This window comes from Mustela erminea, chromosome 18 (genome assembly GCF_009829155.1).
Source record: "Mustela erminea isolate mMusErm1 chromosome 18, mMusErm1.Pri, whole genome shotgun sequence".
Classification (NCBI taxonomy): domain Eukaryota; kingdom Metazoa; phylum Chordata; class Mammalia; order Carnivora; family Mustelidae; genus Mustela; species Mustela erminea.
The window spans coordinates 29,366,718-29,389,130 of NC_045631.1; the positions used below are offsets into that span (position 1 = coordinate 29,366,718).

General features: G+C 49.2%; 1 protein-coding gene across 1 annotated transcript in view; it reads left to right on the forward strand.

Annotated features, from left to right (window-relative positions):
- RNF43 (ring finger protein 43) overlaps window positions 1–22,413 on the forward strand; it is a 63,845-nt gene that overhangs the window by 33,668 nt on the left and 7,764 nt on the right. Inside the window, exons 3-6 of the mRNA XM_032320717.1 lie at window positions 14,210–14,332; window positions 21,209–21,283; window positions 21,395–21,526; window positions 22,159–22,263. Of these exons, the coding sequence (XP_032176608.1) occupies window positions 14,210–14,332; window positions 21,209–21,283; window positions 21,395–21,526; window positions 22,159–22,263 (435 nt within the window). The remainder of the gene's footprint in view (window positions 1–14,209; window positions 14,333–21,208; window positions 21,284–21,394; window positions 21,527–22,158; window positions 22,264–22,413) is intronic.

The following is a 22,413-nucleotide window of genomic DNA, read 5'->3' on the forward strand; positions in this document are numbered from 1 at the left end:
GTCCCGCAGAGCCCGCTTGATAACTGAGAAGACTCCTCTTCCATTTCTCAGCACTTTGGTGGTCTCCTCATATCTTTTACCATCTGCGCTTAGCAAGAAAAATAAAGGGGTCTGAGCAATTAGGAAGTGACAAAGAACTCATGGTTCACAAAAAGTGAGTTAAAGGATGCTTGGAATGTTCGAACATACATCCTCAGGACCAGAGTGGGCTGGAGGGCTGAGCAGGCTGCGGGGAATCTGAAACAGGAAAGGCGATGGTACTGAGTGGCTCCTCAGCTAAAGCCCTTAAGAGCTGGGCTTCAGACACATCAGCTTTTCAGAGCACAAGGATGGAGAAAAGAAATAAAATTCATCTCTCATCCCACTGAAGGTAAGAAAAATGTTATTTAAAGCCGTTATTTCATTTAATGCTAACCTGACCCACTCGGAAAAAATATGGAGTAGTATTGGGAGTACATCAACTCTTGAGTTTTTCCAGAACTTTTCCATGCAGATCACTGGCCTGAGTCCTCATAAAATCTTGGTAGGCAACCCTATAGCCTGCGGCCAGTGGGAGCAAGAGTTTCTTTGAGGCCATGCTGTAGGGATAAAAAAGATAAATAAAATTGTTTCAAACAGACTCTAATTGGTTCCTGCCCTGAAGGAGCTTCCCATCATATCTGGGAGATTAGACAAGACGGCCCAAGAGGACAAGCGAGCGCTTCCAAAATAATATCACAAGAATAAGTTAGTCTGCCTGTTCATTCTGTGTTGTCTCAGTGCGGATGTGCTGTGACCTGTGGATTTGCGTTCCCTGTGTGTTGTTGGACAATGGCCTTGAGTGCCTTGTGTGTGTGCGAGCGCATGGCCATAGCTTTCCAGTTGGGCTCTAGTCTCTTGAGAGCAGGAACCCACTCCCTTTTTTGCAGGGACACTTTCTTTCCCATTAGGGGTTATGTTCAACTTAACACACTGTTACTGAAGGAAGACAGTAAGAGAGCAATTGGGGATGGGCTGTTAAGCGGGAAGATTTTCCTGAAAGAAGTGAGTTTTGTTCAGGGTGACGGAGGAGGTTTAGGTGTGATATAAAAAGGAAGCAGGGCGCCTGGGTGGCTCAGTGGGTTAAGCCGCTGCCTTCGGCTCAGGTCATGATCTCAGGGTCCTGGGAGTCCCATATTGGGCTCTCTGCTCAGCGGGGAGCCTGCTTCCTCCTCTCTCTCTCTCTCTCTGCCTGCTTCTCTGCCTACCTGTGATCTCTCTCTGTCAAATAAATAAATAAAATCTTTAAAAAAAAAAAAAAAAAAAAAGGAAGCAAATTCTCCCTTGCTAAGAGGTCAAAATACTGTAAGCTGGCTTTAAAACCTAAACTTATAGGGAGTATACGGAAGGTTTTCAAAGAGAAAGCAGAAATCTGAAAACAAGCATATCCTGATCAAATGACAAAAAACCCCCAAATTTATTTGATTTCACATCCATTTATTAAAACAGATAATTCTACATGCAGGCATTTTTTTCTTCACATCTCTGTGTGCCTGGCATTCTGCTCAGTGATGAATAAGGCCTAGTTTCTGACCCGAAGTAGCTCTGGATCGACTTTAGGGGGAGAGGGAAAGGACTAGTAATTTATTGAAATCTAAGACCTAGGCACTGTATTGATACAACTGTAAGAGGTAAGTGTCATTTAAGAATTTTGAATCATTTTAGGGGACCGATGGGGGAAGGTGTTCGATTCTGAGGACTGAAGGCTGCTTAGATTACAGGACTGGGCTGAGAGGTTTGAGGGCGGAAAGAGGCGGAAAGCTGCAGGACTTAGACCTTGGGAGTCCGGCTCACAGGGGAAGGGGAGGAGCCCCTTTTTTCCCTGTAGAGCTGAGGAGATTGGTAAAGGCCCATGAGAAGAAAGTAAAAGGAATTTAGCAGAGAACCAAACTACTTTCCCAGCTCATACATCTTTTCTGTAAAAGGCTACTTAAGAGCCAAGACAGTGTTTTTCTGGTTTCATCCTCTTTAACGCTAGAACCCTGCCAGAAGGGGCCACTTACAGATCTTACTCTTTAGTGCTTAGGAGCTCAAGAAATGCTGCTATGAGCAATTACTCAAATATTCAGAGGATGGAAATACCAATGGGCAGCAATGCCAAGATATCCAGGCGCTATTCACGGAGACCCAACATAGTGCTGATCCCCAAACACCATCCCTTCCAGGCTCTCGCAACACCATCTTTCACTTTTTCTTTTATCTCCTGCCTGGAAGGCTCCACTGTGGGTGGGAATAAAAATCTATTCTCCTGTTGCCTCCAGGCGGCTGCCAGCAGTCTGTTTGCCTTGTTCTTTACTGGCAAATCATTAAACAGTCCCCCCAAAGCAGGCCTCTTCCCCAGGGCCACCCCATGGACAGGGATTCAGAGCTGTGGTCAAAGGGCTGTCAGCACTCGGGCTGGAGCCTTTGGGTCGAATCCAACACAAGCCTCTTCGGACTGTTGCCTCTTCGGAACAGAAGCCTCCTTGGCCAGATCTCAACCCCCAGTGGCTTCTGAGGAGAGACTCTGGGCATCTGAGTTGGCTGGTGTCGTGAATAATTTTGTCCTTCTCCTCCTAATGTCATTTCTTAGCGCAACTACCTTAGAGCCCCTCTATTGTTTCTTGACCAAAGTGCAGGCCCGTGCTCCATTTTCTCCCCACTCACTTTCCAATGTACATGCAGTCTTGTGTTTACAGCCCTGGATCTGGGGACGGGGACCAGCCAAGCAAATGCCATAACTTCCCATCTCCACTCACAATGTGAAGTTCAAAGCTGACCACAGATTTAGTTGTGCTGGCCCATCTGGATACAGGATCCGTCCGTCCCTCAAAGGATGTATGAGCACTGCAGTGAGCAGGTCATGGATAGCTGGCACCGAGTTTGGGGGGCGACTTGGAATCCCCGCAACCTCTGAGCAGGAGACTAGGCCTGAAAGACATGGCATGTGTGAAATAACCAGATTAACGTGGCTGTTTCACACCCTTGTGGTAAACTCACCAACCTCAGCAATGCTTGAGTAGCTCTGCTGGGAGTCCAGACAGGCCTGTGGCATATTGACGTGAATAATCTGATGTCCTCAAGTCTCATTTCTGCGGTCTTCTTTCACAGAGGCTGTCTGGTTTTAGTCGGTGGCCTTTTCGGTGTTAAAATCTCGACAGAAGTAATTATTTAAACAGCAGCAGCAGCACTGCCTGGTTCCAGCGGGTCTCTAAATTTCTGCCATCCCTGGCACGAGTTTAGCTGTAACAGCAGCAAAATCGGAAAGCAGACGGTCTCAAGACTGTCCTCAGGCAGCATCCTGGGCTGGGCTGGAGCCCTGTGGGGGGCAGTGAACTAGTGTCGTGTGGTAAGAGCGAAGGCCGCCCATAGGAGGGGCCCTGGCCCAAGCCTCCTTAGACCCTTATCCTGGAAATGGGAGGGCAAGTGCTGCCCTAGCGATACTGCCACCCAGGCCAAGACCTCAGCTCTTGCTCGGATGACCTCTTTTAACAAGACTTAGGTAAATGAGGGGCCTCGAGCAGTGCTTCCCGAAGGATGGAAGACAGTGAAGGCGGTAGGGTCTCCCTGCGACAGTGGTCACTGACTGAGGGGCAGAACTCAGCTGACACCTCAGGACCTCCTAGTGTGGGATGCTTAGAGGTTTGATCCCTGAGAGCCTCACCTGGTGGAGGAGAGGAGTTCAAACTGCGTGACTGGTGTGTCTTCCGAGGTCTTGACCTTTGTGGGCCTCAGGACTTTGGCATCTTTCCTTCTAAAGAGCATTGATATAATTAAAACATTTGGTGAGCTCCCTCTTCTTTGCTCCTAACTTCCTGAGTAGCTTCCAGAGGTCATTCTGGGCTGAGTCAGGACAAGCCGTGTTTCTGGGTGGGAATAGAATGGACAGAAGCTCTACCTCTTGGGTGGTGGAGACTTTCCTCTTTCCCTCTGATGATTGCTGATATCAATTTATTTCAAAAGCAACTTAGTTAGCTCTTTCTTCTTTCCCCTCCCTTCTTCCTTCTCATGACTCTGCTTCTGACTCTGTGAACTACCCATCCATAGAGGCCAGGCAAAGTGGGGGGTCAGGAAAACCCCATCCTGGAGGCCATTTTAGGGTCATGTGGTCCACTTACATCATGGAGTTTGTCCAGGATCCGAGAGAAGGATAGGTGAATTTTAAAACTGAAGAATGAAACCTGTAATGTGGAGCAAGACAGAAGGGGGAAATTGTAGTCTGGTTGAAAGACCATTATTGGGGTCTGAGCTTCTGTGACCTCTAATTTCAGGACACACCTTTCTCATCCTAAACAAACATGGACTGTTCACTGGGAAAGCATCTCTGAGCGGTGTCTGGGTCTGGCTACCTTTGTTGTGGCTAGGAGAAGAGATGAGATAAGCCCTAGGGAACAGAAGGGAAACAGGGCTGCTGGAAGGAGCCTAGGCCCGGAAGGAAGAGGAGCAAACAGACCTTACTACTGTGTTGTTGCTGAGAATGATTCAAGTTGGAACATTCTACAGATGGAGGTCCTGAAGCCTTCCACCCATGCATTGCGGTATGCACCTAATGCTTGCTGTACCGTGCAGAATCCCTCCCAGTGCACACCCCTGGAGGTGGCATGACTGGATAGAGAGGATACTGGCATTGAATTCTGGAGCCCTCCATCTCCTTTAACTAGCTGTGTGGCCATGGGCATTCTGTGACTTGAGTCTCCCATTCCTCATCTGTCAAAAGTAAGTTTTGAAGGGCCTTAGAGGCATGAACCAGGCCCGGCTATTAGTAATTCACAACTCTTTATAATAAACTATATGGCAACTGGATTCAAATGAAATTTTATTAATTCTTTCAGCAAATACAAAGGACCTCCAAAATGCAAGCCCCAGGCTGGACTTTTTTTTTTTTTTTTAAGATTTTATTTATTTATTTGAAAGAGAGCAAAAGTGATCATGATCACAGAGGGAGAGGGAGAAGCAGAACCGCTGAGTGGGAGCCCAATATTAGGATCATGACTGAGCCCAAGGCAGACGCCTAACTGACTGAACCACCCAGGCACCCCCCGCCCCCCACTAGACTTCTGATGAGCTCATGTTCTGTCTCAGACTTTGTCCCCTTGCTTCCTGTTGGAAGCTGGCACATCATTTCTGTTCTCGAGTCAGCCCAGTTGCTCACTGGCACACTTGTCCGCCAGGAGGTTCTCTGGATCAAGTGAGAAACACAGGAGCCCTCTGTCACCCATCATCTCTCTGCCAGTCCACTCTCATCAGGGAGCCCAGGGCTGTGCTTGGCTAGCCCCACCAATGTTATTTTCTTTTGCACCTTAAAAAAATCACACAATTAAGCAGGAATACATTTTCCTTGTTTAAAAAAATATTAACAGAATAAAAGGAACCCCCTTTTGACAATTTCCCAGCCTCCCAGCTTAATTCAGTAGGAAACTCAGCCATCCCAAAGATTGTAGTGACAAGCTAAGGTAAGGAAGAGAATGAGGTCTAGAGGTTTCCAAATCCAAGCCTAATCAGTCACCACTAGGATCTAACCTGTGGTTGTGAACATTGACCTCTTTAATAAAGGACAAGGTGGCCAAACTAGGCCTCCGAGGCTGTTCTGGTGCTGCAGGCAGGAAGCAGCCACTTCAGGCCCAACTGTGTTTCCCAACGCCCGAGCTACAGAGCTTGACTTTATGGTACTGGTGTGTCCTACTGCTGGAGATAAGAGTCAGGTAGTACTAAGTGCAGGTAATGGAGGTTGCACAGGAGAGATTGATTATAAAATCTGAAAAGAGGAAATGGGGAGAAAGGTGCCTTTGATGCCTGGCCAATGTTCCTGATTACAAAGGCAAAATTGTAGCAGGCAGTAAAGTTCCTGTCCAAGGCCTGGGTGAAGGTCCGTATGTGGAATCAGAGAACTAAGAGATTATTGCAGCAGAGGTGGGGGGAGGAGGGTGGCTGGAAACAAGAGACTGTAAAGAATTGCTTGCAAAAGCACACACCCTAAGATGAGGAGATGCCGCGGATAAAGAAAGACCAGCATTAAGTTTGGGGCTTGGTTGAGCCCTGGAATGCCCTTTGTGAGGAGGTAATGAGATCACGTGGCCGCTTCACGGGAAGGAGGCAGACTGAGAACTGGAAGAGCTTGTTCAGTGGGGTTTGGGGGGCTGAACACAGGAGGGAAGTGACCGTGGGTAATGAGCTGTCCCAGACTGTGCCTTGTAGAACACTGGCATTCAGAGGCACTGTTGACAATCACCAAGGGAGTAGCACTCAGAAAGGTCTTTGTCCCTTCCACAATGAGGAGGGATTTTACTGTTGCAAATGCAATAATAAAACAACTACCATTTAATGAGCGTTGACTGAGTGTTGGGCTCAGTGCTAGGCATATATTCATTATCTCCGTTCTTCATGATAATTACCCCATTCTGTAGGTGAAGAATGTGTGGCTCAGAAAGGCTAAGTAACCTGCCCTAGATCATACAGGCAAATGACGGAGTCAGAATTGGAGCCTTAGGTCTGTTTTGGAAGGGAGGGGTAAAATCAGAACAAATAAGTTAAAGGAGGAAGACAGAGACATAGAGAACAGACCCAAGAATAGGAAGTACAACACATACCACTAAAGGACAGTATTCATGGCTTTTCATAGTTGCATAAAATACGTGTGCAAAGCTGAGTTCTCAGCCAGAGTGGCCTGGACCCTGAGAGAAAGTTCAGGCTCCTCTTCATTTGCCCCTCATGGCAACATATGGGATAGGGTGTCCGAACGTCTGACCTTTCAGAAACACACAGATAACCAATCCTTAAGCCTGTCAGGTTTTGGGGGCCCTCCCCAGCCACACCCTCTCTGAATGCTACAAACCTCTTTCTCTTGGCTCTCTCTGGGTGTCACTGAGAGGACAGGTGACACCTTATTAGAAGACCTTCCATCCTAAGGAGGCAGGTGCATTTGGATCTATTTTCCTCTCAGGGGCCTTCTTCCCAGCTGAAAATCCCCTGGAGGAGGGAGCAAAGACAGCCTGGGTTACACCCAAGGAAGACTAAAACTGCTTTGCTAGGTAATGAATGGTGTCCTAGTTGAATGACTTTTTTTTTTTTTTTTTTTTTGGTTTGGTTTTTAATCTGAGAATACTTGAAAAATCTTACTGTAAAAGAGTCAAACCATACAAAAATGTAATGAGTATGGTTTTCATGCCACAAATATAACTGTCAAGAAATCTGTTTTCTTGAGAGCTTCCCCTCACAGAGCAGCTGAAACAAATATCTGGGAGACCCCTCTGAAGCTTGTCTGCGCTGGTCACCACAAATGTGCCCATTGTTCAGGTACAAGTGTTCGCATGAAATCTGCAGAGGTGCGTCATCTTTGCCCAGGCCCAGGCTTCTGGAAACTACCCTACTGCTCCTGTGGCCCAGCCTGCAGACTTCTACAACTTGGCATATCCCCAGACTCTGCCCCCAATTCTCTAGGATTCTGGGACTCTAATGGCCCCCACTGCCCCCCTACCCTACACACTCCTTTCTGCCTCCAGGACACTCAATATTTTCCTCCAGGAGTTCAGTCCTTCACAAAAGGCAGGAAGATAGGTCTTTAGCAACACTTGCTTTGGGCAAGTGCCCCTGAGGCAGGGAAATAGAGGGGGGTGGGGCCTCTTTTCTTGGAATGGCAGGAAAGAAAAGACAGAGAACAAAACATAAATAGCTTTCATTCTTTTCTGTTCTTCCCCAACAGCAAAAAAACGAAACTCAAATTAGTATCTTGGTATATCATCCTATGACTGAAATGTTCAAAGCAAAAGCACCAAACTCCATCTTCACCGTCTGCTCTCTAAATCCTCTCCCAAAGCCAGCATTCCCAGAATTTTGGTGTGCACTGTGTTGCCTTTATTAAAGTTAACTGTCAGCTATCTGGGTGTCGACCTTTAATGTTTAATAGAAAAAATACCGGTCGAGTACCTGCTGTGTGGCAGGCACCAAAGGGGCGCCATGGCTTGCAAGGGGGGACCAAGTATGGGAAGGGAATGGTAAGCCCAGAGCAGGCAGAACCTTTAAGCTGTGTTTATAGACACAGACTTTATTCCAAGAGCTATGAGAAGCCTTTTAAGAGCTTAAAGTGGAAGAATGACACAGGTTAGCATTTTAGACCACTCTGGCTTTAGTGTATAGAGAACTGGGGTTGGGGGGAGTGAGATGACCCCAGTGAGATGACCTCCTAGGAAGCTAGGAGGACAACATCTGGCTTGGGTAGGAGGTGGATGGGGATTTCAGTCCCTAAAATAAAGAACACAGGAGGAGCAGTTTTGAGGGATAAAATGATTAGTTCAATTTTGAACATGCTGAGATTGAGATGTCTCACTTAAGCTTCTTCAGGCAGAAACATCCAGGCCCCAAATGTCAGACATTTGGTCTGGAAGTCAAGAGAGGTCTGGGGGCACATATGTATGTAATCAATGATCTCTGAAAGCCATGCACTGGCTGGACTCACCCAGGGGGTGCTTGGAGAGTGAAAAGAAAGGAAGGTGGAGGATAGAATCCTGGAAGTCACCACCAATGTTTCAGGGACTTGTTAAGGAATGTAGAATTAGGATGGCCATGAGTTGGGGGGAGGCATCATGTTTTCAAAGTAAAATGGAAATTATTCTTAATTTATTATGATTATTTTTTACATTATCCTACTTCTTCATTTCTTCTGATCTCAGCTATTGTAATTCTGGACATGTTACGTAACTTTTTTTTTTTTTTTTTTTTTAGTTTTTTAAAAATTCTGGTTAGTTAACATAAAGTGTGATATTAATCTCAGATGTAGAATTTAGTGATTCAACACTTCTTACAACACCTGGTGCTCATCACCTGACAAGTGCCCTCCTATATCCCCATCCCCTATTCAGTTCATCCCCACCCCACCCCCCACCTGCCCCCCCCAGTACCATCACTTCTCTACAGTTAAGAGCCTGTTTCCTTGGTTTGTCTTTCTCTCTCTCTTTCCCCCCTTTGCTCATTTGTTTTGTTTTTAAATTCCACATATGAGTGAAATCATACCGTATTTGTCTTTCTCTGAGTTGTTTTGCTTAGCACAATGCTCTCTAGCTCCATCCACATCATTGCAAATGGCGAGATTTCATCCTTTTTTTAATGAGTAATAGTCCCTTGTGTTCCTTTACCACATCTTCTTATCCATTCATCAGTCAGTGGATACTTGGGCTGTGTCTATAATTTAGCTGCTGTAGATCATGCTGCTGTAAACATCAGGGTGAGCGTTTCCCTTTGAACTAGTATTTTTGTATTCTTTGGGTAAATACCTCGTAGTGCGATTGCTGATTGTAGGGTAGTTCTATTTTTAACTTTTTGAGGAACCTCCGTACTGTTTCCCAGAGTGGCTGCACCAGCTTGCATTCCCACCAGCAGTGTAAGAGAGTTCCCCTTTCCTCACATCCTTGCCAACATCTGCTATTTCTTGTGTTGTTGATCTTAGCCATTCTCACAGGTGTAAGGTGACATATCTCATTGTAGTTTTGATTTGCATTTCCCCAATGATGAGTGATGACGAGCACCTTTTCATATGTCTGTTGCCCATCTGCATATCTTCTTTGGAAAAATGTCTGTTTATGTCTTCTATTTTTTAATTGGATTATTCATTTTCGGGGGGTGTTTAGTTGTATAAATTTTTTTTCTTCAAATATTTATTTAGGGGCGCCTGGGTGGCTCAGTGGGTTAAGCCGATGACTTCGGCTCAGGCTCAGGTCATGATCCCAGGGTCCTGGGATCGAGCCCCGCATCGGGCTCTCTGCTCAGCAGGGAGCCTGCTTCCTCCTCTCTCTTTGCCTGCCTCTCTGCCTGTTTGTGATCTCTCTGTCAAATAAATAAATAAAATCTTAAAAAAAAAGTAGGTACTATTATTAAAAATATATACATTTATTTAAATTCTAGTTATTCAACACACAGTGCGATATTGGTTTCAGGAGTAGAATTCAGTGATTCATCACTTACATACAACACCCAGTGCTCATTATAACAAGTGCCCTCCTTAATGCCCATCACCCATTTAGCCCACCCTCACCCATCTCCCTCCATCAGCCCTCGGTTTGTTCTCTGTCTAAAAGAGTCTTTTATGGTTTGTTTCTCTCTCTTTCTCATGTAAATTCTTTATATATTTTGGATACCAACCCTTTATCAAGTAGGTCATTTGGAAATATCTTCTCCCATTCTGTAGGTTCCTGCTTTGTCAAAGATCAACTGACCATATAGTTGCGGGTTCTTTTCTGGGTTTTGTATTCTGCTCCATGGACTTTTGTGTCTATTTTTGTGCCAGTACCATACTGCTTTGATGACTACAACTTTGTAGTATAACTTGAAGTCCAAAATTTTGGTACCTCCAACTTTGTTTTTCTTTTTCAAGATTTCTTTGGATATTTGTGGTTCCATACAAATTTTAGGATTGTTTGTTCTAGCTCTGTGAAAAGTGCTGGTGGTATTTTGATATGGATTGCGTTAAATCTGTAGATTGCTGGGGCATCTGAGTGGTTCAGCCAGTGAAGTGTATGCCTTTGGCTCAGGTCATGATCTCAGGGTCCTGGGATCCAGCACCATATCAGGCTCCCTGCTTGGTGGGGAGCCTGCTTCTCCCTCACCCTCTGCTCCTTCCCCTGCTTGTGCTCTCTCTCATTCTATCTCTGTCTCAAATAAATGAATAAAATCTTTTAAAAAGGGGCTTCTGGGTGACTCAGTAGTTAAGCATCTGCCTTCAGTTCAGATCATGATCCAAGGGTCCTGGGATCAAGCCCCACATCGGGCTCTCTGCTCAGCAGGAAGCCTGCTTCTCCCTTTCAAACGCCCCCAGCTTGTGTTCCCTCTTTCGGTGTGTCTCTCTCTGTCAAATAAATAAATAAAATCTTAAAAAAAAATCTTTAGAGGCACCTGAGTGGCTCAGCATGACCTCAGCCTCTGCCTTAGGCTCAGGTCATGATCTCAGGGTCGTGGGATCAAGCCCTGCATCAGGCTTTCTGCTGAGCGGGGAGCCTGCTTCCCCCTCTCTCTCTGCCTGTTGCTCTGCCTACTTGTGATCTCTCTCTCTGTGTCAAATAAATAAAATTTAAAAAAATAATAAATTAAAAAATACTTAAAAAAGAATAAGTGAATCTGTAAATTGCTTTAGGCAGACATTTTAACAGTATTTGTTCTTTTAGTCCATGAGCGAATGTCTTTCTGTTTCTTTGTGGCATCTTCAATTCTTTTGTTAGCATTATAATTTTCAGAATACAGGTCTTTCACATCTTTGGTTAGGTTTATTCCTAGGTATCTTTTGTTTCTGGTGAAATTGTAAATGGGACTGATTTCTTTTTTTATTTTTAAAGATTTTATTTATTTGAGAGAGAGAGAACACAAGCAGGGGCAGAGGGAGAAGCAGGCTCCCCACTGAGCAGGGAGCCCAACATGGGGCTCAATCCCAGGACCCCGAGATCATGACCTGAGCCGAAGGCAGATGCCCAACCAACTGAGCTACCCAGATGCCCCAGATGGGATTGATTTCTTAATTTTTCTTTCTGCCGCTTCATTATTGGTGTATAGAAATGCAACAGATTTCTATACACTGATTTTATATCCTGCGACTTTACTGAATTCATGTATCAGTTCTAGCAGATTTTTTGGTTGAGTCTTTTGGGTTTTCTATATGTATCATGTCATATGCAAACAGTAAAAGTTTGACTTCTTCCTTGCTGGGCACTTAACCACTTAACGCCTCAGTTTCTTCATCTGATGAAGATGGAGACAGTAGTTTCTAGAACAATCATCATCATCACTAGCCTGGACAATGGAGGGTTGACTCTGCATTCATTTGGAGTTACATGACTCCAGAGGCCGGAGTCAGATAATCTTGTGTGACCTTCACTTCCCTGTGCCTCAAGCTTCATTCTCTTCTTTAGATGGGGATGATCACAGCTACCTCATAGTGAGATAGCATCTAGAGGGCCTGGTATGCAAGAGGCATTGACTAATAGCTAATTTCCTCCCCTCCCCTCCTCCATAACCTTTTCAGGACCAGACAAGTCTGGTGACTCCGACACTAAGTTTTCCTCCTGAATCTCATCGGAGGCATCCTACAATACCGCACCGCTTTGTGTACGCTGGTTCCCTCTGCAGAGGTCTGAGGGCAGAGTGGTGATTAAATATTTGCACACCTTTCTCTAAAGACAACTCTTCTCTGAGGTGACCTACCCCCTCAGTTGACCCCCTGGTCCATGAGAGGCATGCTGGAGTTATCTGAAGAAGGCTGACGGTGGGTTGCAGCTGGAGAGCAAGCCAAGGTGGACTCCCACGGCTTCAGTCTGTCTCCTGAAGGGGGATCTCCCACCTCTTTGTTCTGTTGGAACAGCTGCCTTCTGCCTCCTGACCACCCCAGATAGTTTTCTGTCATTACTGAGGAACCTTCTCCAGTGCAAACTTGTAGTCTCTGCTCCTCGGTCTGGAGCTTGCTGACCTTTCCAGCCTAGTCTCCTGCCTGTCCCTCCCCACCAGACTGATTGTTGCAAGTCCCTCTCAGACCCCTGCTGATGTCTCCACGCTGGGCATAGGCTGTACCTCCTCTGCCAGGAATGCGTCCTCCCCCTTCCGGTGGGCCCAGCGGGTGAGCACCACCTGCTCAGAATCCAAGGGAGTCCTGAAGCCCACCGCCGTCCTGAAGGCCTTTGCATGAACCTGTCATAACATCACCCTACAGTGTATTTGTAACTTGTCTTCTGAGCTTCTTTAAGGCAAAGAGCCCATCTTATTTATTGTTGACTCCCCCACGGATCACACAGGGCCTGGCACCAGGGGGGCCTTCAGTGTTGGTAGAATGAAGAAATGAAGGGATGTTTGGTTGGACAAATGGGCAGACAGACAGACTAATGGGCCTGAAGTGAGAACAACCCGGGCCCTGGCTGGCCTTTTTCCAGGATTTGGTAGGGGGATGTGTGTAACATTTCTGCACACTAAACTTCGGTCACCCCAGACTAGTACTCCTTAAATTCTGGGAGCAATAACAGCAGTCCAGTCTCAACACCCCCTGCCCAAAGGTGTGTATTCACAAGACTGGAATTTAAAGCTAGGTGGTGTCTGTGTTTGAGAACCCACTATGTTCAGGTAACTGCAGTGACAGTGAGAAGAAGTAGCAGGACAGTGCTCTCAGAAAGTGACTGTGCCCGTTAAGTCCCTCACCAGCATTGTCATCTTCAGAGACAGCCTCATAAATTCAAAATGCTGTCTGGTTCCTCTGATGCTTCTTTCTGGAAGTCCTTTAGACTTCAGCAGCAGCGGACAGGGGAGTAGGCATGCCTCCCTCCTGTAGAATCCCCTTTCTTGCCACATACACTGGGTTTCCACGCGAGATCATACTTTGTCTCACAGCACTCTGGGAAACTTAGACTCACGTGGGCCTTTGAGTCACCTCGCGTATACAGAAGGGCACTCTTGTACCTCTGCTGGGGGGATCCTTTGGTCTGTCAGCACACATTGGGCCCACTCGCCCCTGAGTCACTGCTCCGCACTGACTGGGCTAGGGACACAGGGTCCCAGACTGGCCCCGCCACACCCTCAGGGCAGAGGCGCTGGGCTGGCCCCTCTCTCCTGCATTGCTGCTGAGGACAGGATGAGCCCCTAGAAAGTGTGATGTTTAAGGCTGTAAGCCAAGCCTCACTCCCCCTGCCCGTGCCCGGCTTCATCCCAGGATGGGCCCAGGGCAGGGGCAAAGGGAGCTATTGAGAGGAATGAGGCAGTGCCGGGTGAGAAGACCCAAGCCATATGAGAGCTGGGGATCTCAGAGGACACCCAGGGGATCTCAGGGGATCTCAGGAGGCACTGTTGGCACCCAGCTGCCCTGGGAGTGCATGGAGGGAAGGCAAGGTTCTGAACGTGCTGATGTGGGCTCTTAGCTTGGGGTTTTGGAGCCGGTAGAAGAAGTAGGAGGTTAGAGAGGCTGGGGCAGTGTGAGGGCTGTTGGAGTGGCTCTGCAGCAGACTCTTCATGGAGGTCCCCCTTTTGGACACCCTCCTGCCTACCTGCTCCCTGCCTCCGTGTGTTCTTGGCCCAGGCACCCCGGAAATGACAACTGATGGTTACTAGTTTCCTCTGAGGCCTTCAGATGAGAAGGCCTGCCTAGGAGACCTGCCTTATTGTCCCTGCCTGGAACAGTGGGCAGGTGCTTGTTTCCTGCCGCTTACCACCTCCCCTTGAGCCTCCCTAACCTCTCCCTCTCTCCCTCTCTCTGCAGTCCCACCCCCTGTACCTGTGCAACGCCAGTGATGACGACAATCTGGAGCCTGGATTCATCAGCATCGTCAAGCTGGAGAGTCCCCAGCGGGCCCCCCGCCCCTGCCTGTCCCTGGCCAGCAAGGTGGGTTCACACCTGCCCCCACACACGCTCTGAACTTCACCCAGCTCCAGGCCGTGAGAGGCCCCTTTGTTCTCTGTCCCCTTGCTGCCTAGGAGAGATGGACCCAGTTCACTCAGGTTTTCCTAACTCGTGATGGGTCTGAGGGGTGGAAATTCAAGCCTCCGTCCTTTCCCCACCACCACCCTCTACCAGCAGAGCCTGTCATCTAGGGCATGCTGCCTGCCCCATATCCACCCCCATCACCTGGAAGTTCCTAAACCCCTTTCCCTGCCCAGATCAGAGCAAGGAGGGGTCAGTTGAAGCCACCTCTCAGAAATTTTAACAGAGCATATGCAAGAATACCAGAAACAGATGCCATTGCCTTATCCGTAAGCAGTTCCCATTCTTCCCGCAAGATTGCAAACCAGTGGCTCCACAGTTCCATGGGGCATCGCTGGCCGGAGCTGGTGGCAGCTGCCGCCTCTCCACTGTGCCGGGCTCTCGGGTTTGCCTCGCTCCTCCCTGGCCTGCTACTTCCAAGGCCCTGTGAACATGTGCATTTGTGATTCCTGCTCTAATATTAGTTACCATTCCCTGTGTGCTGACCGTGGGCCGGGTGGGACAGACTCTTTATGTATCATCTTGTTTACTTTGCACAACAGTCAGGAAAGCTAGACATTTTTATTCTCTATTTGATGTATGAGACAAGTGAGGGTCAGAAAACTGAAATAACTGGGGCACCTGGCTGGTGCAGTCAGTGGAGCATGCGACTCTTCATCTCAGGGCTGTGAGTTCAAGCTCCACCTTGGGTGTAGAGAGTATTAAAAAAATAAAGAAAGAAAGTTAAAAAAAAAAAAAAGAACAAGAAAAAACTAAGTAACTTGCTAGGGTTACAGAGCTAGGAAGGGGTGGAGCTGTGATTTGAACTGAGCCTTGTCTACTTCCCAAACCTGGGCTTTTAATCTCCTTGAGCTGTTGCCTCCCATTCTGGCCGGGAACACTGAATGCATATGAGAAGATTCTCATGGTGACCTAAGCCAGAGATTAGTTAGATTCTATGCAGGTGAGTAAGGTCAGCTTAGAGGAAGGGGTCCTGCTCCCTGCTCCGCGGTGGGGTAAAAAGAGGAAGCTTCCGGTCCCAGCCCCTGTGCCTACTCATTGTGCCTGGGCCCAGATTCCCCTAGGGGTTTCCTGATCCTCCTGAGACCTGCTTCCTGAGCCAGGAGTCTCAAGGAAACAGCCTGGGTTCTTCCATGAGCCCACGGAGGGGACAGGGATATGGGCAGGATTCAAAAGTGGCCCCACACGCGGGTGAAGCTGCTCTGCCAGGCTGGCCACACCAGTGCAGAAGGGGGCCGGGGGAGGATGTGGGAAATGGGGGCCAGGACACACCTGGAAGGGGGAGAGCATGGTTTCAGTGCAAGACTGTGTGGGTCTGGGGGCATCTGGGTACCTCGGTTGGTTAAGTGGCTGATTCTTGGTTTCAGCTCAGGTCATGATCTTGGGGTGGTGAGCTCAAGCCCCACGTGGAGCCCCCCCTTTGTTAGGCTCGGCGCTTAGTGGGGAATCTGCTTCAGGATTATCTCTCTCCCTCTGCCTCTCTTTCAAAAAATAAGTAAATCTTAAAAAAAAAAAAAAAAAGAATAAGAAGAAGAAGAAAAAGACTTTGTGGGTCTTTAACAGCAGCAGAATTTTGTTAGATTGAAGCTACCCTGTTTCTGGCTATTCCATCTCCCTTGCTTTACAGAATATGGGCAAATGTCGTTCATTTATTCATTTGGTAGATGAGTACCTAGTGTTTGGTAGTACGAACATGAGGGCAGAGAGAGAGAGAGAGAGAGCATGTGTGTGTGTGTGTGAGAGAGAGAGAGAGAGAGAAAGAGAGAGAGTGAGATGCAGGTGTGGGAGGAGAGAAAAGGAAAGAAGGCCTCAGAGAAGCACCACTCTTCTTCTAAAGCCGGGTATGATCTCCCATACTGTGAACACTGGGCCACGTCAGGACGCCGTCCACACGGAAGGTTTCCTTCTCCCCCTGGGAGGATCGCACTCCTGCGGGAGAACTGAGGCACGTGCGCAGAGGCTAGGAAACAAGGAACATGAGGGGAGTGCTCTTTGAGGCACTTAACCTTATTGTGCCTTTGTTTCCTCTGCCATAAAATGGGGCTTTTATTTTCTACCCCAGTGATCATTGTGAGGATAAAAATGATGTATGTCAAGTACCAAATGGTGCCTGAGCTAAAACAAACACAGAAACAAAAAACCATTAGGGGTTTAGAAGAAGTGCCTTGGCCCGACCCTGGGACCTGCTTTTCTTCCACAGCTTTGGCAGTTGCCGCTCAGGCTTCCTCCCCTGCACTCGCTCTGCAGCTGCTTCACACAGGGCTTCTCCTCTCCCTCATCTCTGTGGGCGTGCTCTAGCCCCGCGTTCTCCAGCGTGGCAGGTCCAAGGCTTCCCTTACACCTCATCCTTTGGCCTCACCAAGCAGCTCCTGCCTAGGGACCCCTGGCCCAAAGGAGGTCTGTGAAGGTAGGAATGGAGGTGTCTGAGCTACTTCCAAGATTTATAAGTCCCACAAACTTAACTAAAATATTTATTTTTTGCTTTTGGTTACAAGTTATCTCATAGGAAAATGAATTATGCATAACAAATGCAGTTAGTTTGGTAAACATTTAAAAAAATATGGCTTGGGGTGCCTGGTTAAGCCCCTGCCTTCCGTCAGTTAAGCATCTGCCTTCAGCTCAGGTCATGATCCTGGGGTTCTGGGATGGAGCCCCTCATTGGGCTCCCTGCTCAGCGGGGAGTCTGCTTCTCCCTCTCCCTCTGCCACTTCCCCTGCTGCTTCTCTCTCTCTCGCTCTCACACTACCTCTAATAAATAAATAAAACCTTTAAAGAAAATTAAAAAAATAAAAAATATATGGCTCATGGGCAGCATAGGGAAAAGGTGGGTTTTAGCGATAAAAGTTTGAGAACTGCTGACTTCCATCGGCTCTGCTCTGGAATACGGATTAGCCTTAGTGCTGTCGTCACCATCGACAGAGCTGGGGGTCTTGAGGCGACAGCCCTGGGCCTGAAGCCCAGCATGTCCACTGCCCCTCAGTGTGACCTGGACACTTTAGCTCACCTCTCTGGGCCTCTTGTTTCCTCATTCGTAGACGGGAAATAATAATGGAACTTACATCAGAAAGTAATTGTGAAGATTTCATGGGACAGTGCAGATGGAGGCTCTCAGCCCCCTGCCGAGCACACAGGAACCACTCAGTGATCACAGTTATCACTATTGTCATCACTGGGACCTTCATCCCATGCTTTCAGAGTTAACAAGATTGGTTTTTTTCTTTTATTGGTACTTCCTCTTGATCCTCTCTGAAACCCTCACCATAATTTTTCTGGACTCTTCAGTTCCTGTCACTGCCACCCCCTCCCCCTATCTAGTCATCCAAGTTGGTTTCTGTTTCTCTGTGAGCAACTCCACAGCCATCCTTGTGATTACACAGGCCCCAATCACGTCATACCTGGACTAGAGCAGTGGCCTTTTTCCTGGTGGAAGACAGCAAGGCCCCGCCTCTCCTACCATAGAGACCACGACCTGGTAACCAGGCCCTTGGAAGACTGAAGTCCTAGTGGGAATCCTGCCTCCATTGCTTATCATCTTTGTGATCCTGGGCAAGTTGTTTGGTCTCTCTGAGCCTCAGTTTCTTCAGATCAAAACTGATGACTGTCTTGTAGAGTTGTGAGGAGTAAATGAAATCATGTACCCAAAGCATGTAGTGATAGCTGATATGACAATAACTAATACTTCAGGGACACTGACTGTGTCTGAGGTACTACTGTAAGGTTTTATGTGGATTAATTTATATAGTCTGCAAAATAACCCTGTGAAGTAGGTCCTATTATTATCCCCAGTTTACAGAAAGGAAAACTGAGGCATACAGCAGTTAAGTGACATGCTCAAAGTCTCACAGATAACAGTCAGTAGGAAATTTCGGACTCAAACCTGAGCATTCTGGGCAGAGTGGATCTCAATAAAGGTTATATCCTTTCTATTTCCTCCTACCCTTGCTTTCAAGCCCAGATGAATTCCACCTCTTCTACTGGATCTTTCCCGATTGGCCCAGCCCAGGTAGCCCATTAGGGGCAGAAATTCCTTGCTTCTGGCATGCTGCCAGGGTCTCTGTCTGTGCTTTACGCACCAGTTTTCATGGAGACGCTTTGTGGGGAGGGGGAAACCAAGGCTCTTTCCTAACTCCACCCCCGTCCTCAAACTCAGCTCACTTTTACTGTGAGAACGTTATCAGCATTGTATTATGTATATGCCTTGTCTCTACAACTAGAAGATGAGTTGTTCTAGAAGGCCTGGCCTTCCCTGGCTTGGTGCCCTAGGCACAGTAGGTACTCAGTCAGTCGTTGATGAGGAGGAGATGACAGAGACTTGCCTCTGTGTCTGGAGAGGAAACCTACAGCCCAGAGAGGCACAGAGGGTCGTGTGCAATTCCTGCAGGGTCCTGGTTCCAGGGGCTAGAGGCTGTGGGCAGCCAGCAAGGGGGCTGGCTGACTCTTTGCAGCTCCCAAAGAGATCCCTGTGTTGTTTATCTGGAGCCCCGTATTTCCATGCAGAGGGCCTACCCACCCTCTCTACCTTCCAGATTCCAGTCTCCCAAGAAGTACTCGTTTCGTTTGCTCTCTCCCACTTTCGGGGTGCAGGTGTTCTGGAGGGAAGCATGGACAGTCCCAGAGTTGGCTGCCATCTGGCCCCAAGCCTTGCTTTTTGATTCCTAGAACTCTGGACACAGGTACCCACTGCCTGAAAGTCCTGTTTGTTTCCCCTGTTGGCCAGTACGCTCTCTTTGATCTCTTTTACAGCTTCGTAATTATGGGCTATAATGGGCTGGGGTGTTTGAACATCAGGGTAATTACTTTCCACTCTTCCTACCCCAGTCCTTCAAAGAGGGGGACAGTGGGGAAAGTAAGAAATTCTCTGGAGAAGGAAGGCTGTGCCCTTCCCTCATGCTCTTCCCGGCCTGGGCTGGGTATAGGGTCTCAGTCAGGGCATGAGAAACATGAGGCCTTGGCAGTATGCGGGATCCAGGAGTCTCAATTGTTTCACTAGTGGGGTGACACGCCCCCCCCATGCCTTGGCCAAGGACATTAGCAGTGGAAGCCCCTCTCCTTGTCTTCTGGGGCTGCTCTCGGACCCTGGCTTGGGCGTTTCTGAAGAGTGGAGAGCTTCTCTTTGCCTGGGGTCCTCTAGTTGGGCTGGACTTCTTGGGAGTAAGTGAGCAGGAGGACACGGAAGGCTCAGACCTCTCAGTTTCTTCCGCAGTTTCATTCCGGAGTCCTGTAAATTTCCAGTCGGTTAGACTGTGGAGCCTGAGCCTGGGCTGGGCCAGGGTGCTGCTAGTCCAGTCCCAGGACTTAGCAGCTTGGGGGGAGGGAGGGATGGAGGGAGAAAGGAGGAAAGTTACCCTCCTGACCCATTATGGGCCCCCACTTGAGTGTCTCCACCACTTTCCAGGGCTTCCCCGCTTATAAGCTGCCAGTTCTGAGGGGCCCCGGTCCCTGCTGCCTCCTGGGGAGTGAGGAGCAGGGGCGAGGAGTGAGGAGCAGGGGCGAGGAGTGAGGAACAGGGGAGAGGAGTGAGGAACAGGGGCGAGGAGCCGCTCCCCACTCCCCGCTCCCCACTCCCCGCTCTGGGCCTGCCAGGCAGGAGACCTGCCTGGACAGGCTCTCCCCAGGGAAAGAAAGCAGAGATCAAAGGCCTGAGCGTGTGAGTGAGCCCCAGCACTGGCTCCTCAGCCTGCCACTGGGGCTGGCAGAGGGATTAACTCCTTCTGTGCCTGCAGCTCAGCCCCAGAGACTCAGCAGGCCCCTGGGGGCACAAGGTCCCAGCCTGATACCCTTCCAAGATGAGCCTTGGCTTTGGGGAGTAAAGCTGGTGAGTGGCGGTGCTGGGCAGGGCAGCCCGACGCCAAGTCACGGCAGTATCTGTCCTGCTCCTTTGCCCTTGTGTCTCCACCCACCCCTTGCCCTTATCTTTCTTCTCTTCCCCACACCCAGAGCTGCTAGATTTTTGCCTTTTTACTCTTTTTGGCTCTACTCTGTTCTGCCTGGCTGCCTGGCTAGATTCTGCTGCCCCAAGCCTGCACGCACAGTTGTGCCCTTGTGGGAACAGCCCCTCGGGTCCCTCCCCACCAAATCTCCAGTGCCACCTCAGGGATAAACCCTGGATGGGGACCCCATTAAGTCCTTGAACTGGAGCCAGGAAACGTGTCAGCAAACACGTTTGTGTGTCTGGGAGTGTGGCTGGGAGAGAGACACCAAGAGATGGGCTGAGCCTGGGGCTCTGCCACAGAGACCTTGGGTGGCAGCAGGGTCCCAGGCCTTTGGGGGATGCCCACAAACTCCTCTTGGCAGGCAGGGTGGGACCGTGGAAAGCCCAGCTCTAAAAGGAGCCATCTTCTCTCCCCTTCTCCCTCTCTGTACTGGGGACTGGTCACCCTTCCCCACTCCCTGGGGGTGCTGGTCATTCCCTGCTTTCTGATATCCCAGCTCTTAGTGAAGGCAGACTTGGGGTACTCTGAGAACAGGGAGATGTCTTATTTATCCTTAGCTCCAGAGCCTAGTCTACTACCTGGCACAACTAAATTCTTCTTAAGGGTTTATTTGATTACAAAAGTTAGGACTGAATGTTGTCCTTGAAGGCAGTGGGAGCTGGGTGAGCTCCTTGCAGGACAGGATCCTAGTCCCACTGCCGCTTTGCAAGTGTCATAAGGAGTGTGCAGAGGTACGGTGTGTGCGATGCCCGAGGAAGGGATACCCGTGGGAGGGGGAGGCCAGGGTCTGGGTGGGCTGTGTCCTGTTCTGACTGAGGGGGACCACTGTTGTGTGTCTCTGCAGGCCCGGATGGCGGGGGAGCGAGGAGCCAGCGCTGTCCTTTTTGATATCACGGAGGATCGAGCTGCTGCTGAGCAGGTACTCAGGGACACTGGGGTGTTTGAGGGGGCTGGATGGAGGGAGATCAAGTTGCCTGGGGAAAGACAAGTGAGGACACAGCAGCCCTTGTGGGTACTCTTTCTCCTGCAGTTGCAGCAGCCCCTGGGGCTGACGTGGCCGGTGGTGTTGATCTGGGGTAAGGACGCCGAGAAGCTGATGGAGTTTGTGTACAAAAACCGAAAGGCCCATGTTAGGATTGAGCTGAAGGAGCCCCCAACCTGGGTAAGCACGCCAGATCTCCAGCCCCTGCCCTGGCACCCATTCTCACCTCCATTTCTTCCTGTGGCAACTCCCATCAAAAGCCCTTGCACTCCTGGAGCCAAAGAGAATTCTGAAATCTTAACCATTCATCTTCACACACCAGCTGTGTGCTTCTGGACACGTTTCTTGCCCCTCTGGGCTTCATCTGCAGAATGAGAAGATTAGGCCGCTGAGTTCTAAAGTTGTTTTCAGCTGCGTGGTTTCCTAGCACAGAGAAGCAGAGCCAGACTGATACCCTAGCCCCCAGCCCCTGATCCCTGGCTGGTGTCTCTCCACCAATTGGAAATCTCACCCAGGGTGTCACTGGGAGGCTGCCACTCTGCAGGGGGGTCCCTTTCCTCTTTCTCCCAAGCAGATGGGTCTTCAGAGAGTACCTCTCCCAGGGAACATCTGGAGGGCCCTCTCCTATGCATGCCCGTGGGCAGAGAGGGACCACTTGGCACCCCTGCAGGTTCCTCCCTACCTCCTCCCTGCTGCTAGAAGACTCAAGGGGACCTCTGGCTCTCTGCCTCCCGAGCACCTGAGCTTCTCCCAGATGGTGGCCCACCTCCTTCCAGAAGTATGACTCTCTCCATCTCTGCTCACTTCCCCAGCCAGATTATGACGTGTGGATCCTCCTGACAGTGGTGGGCACCATCTTTGTGGTCATCCTGGCTTCCGTGCTTCGCCTCCGGTGCCGCCCCCGCCACAGCCGGCCGGTGAGCTGGGGTGGGGGGCACTGGGGAGAGGGGGGAGGTGGGCTTGTTCCTGTGAGGGGGAGGATAAAGGAGTGGGAAGGGAAAAGGGGAGGAAAGAAGGTGCCCTTAGGCTCTTGAAATCATTTACATCTAAATACCGTGGCCTCTGAC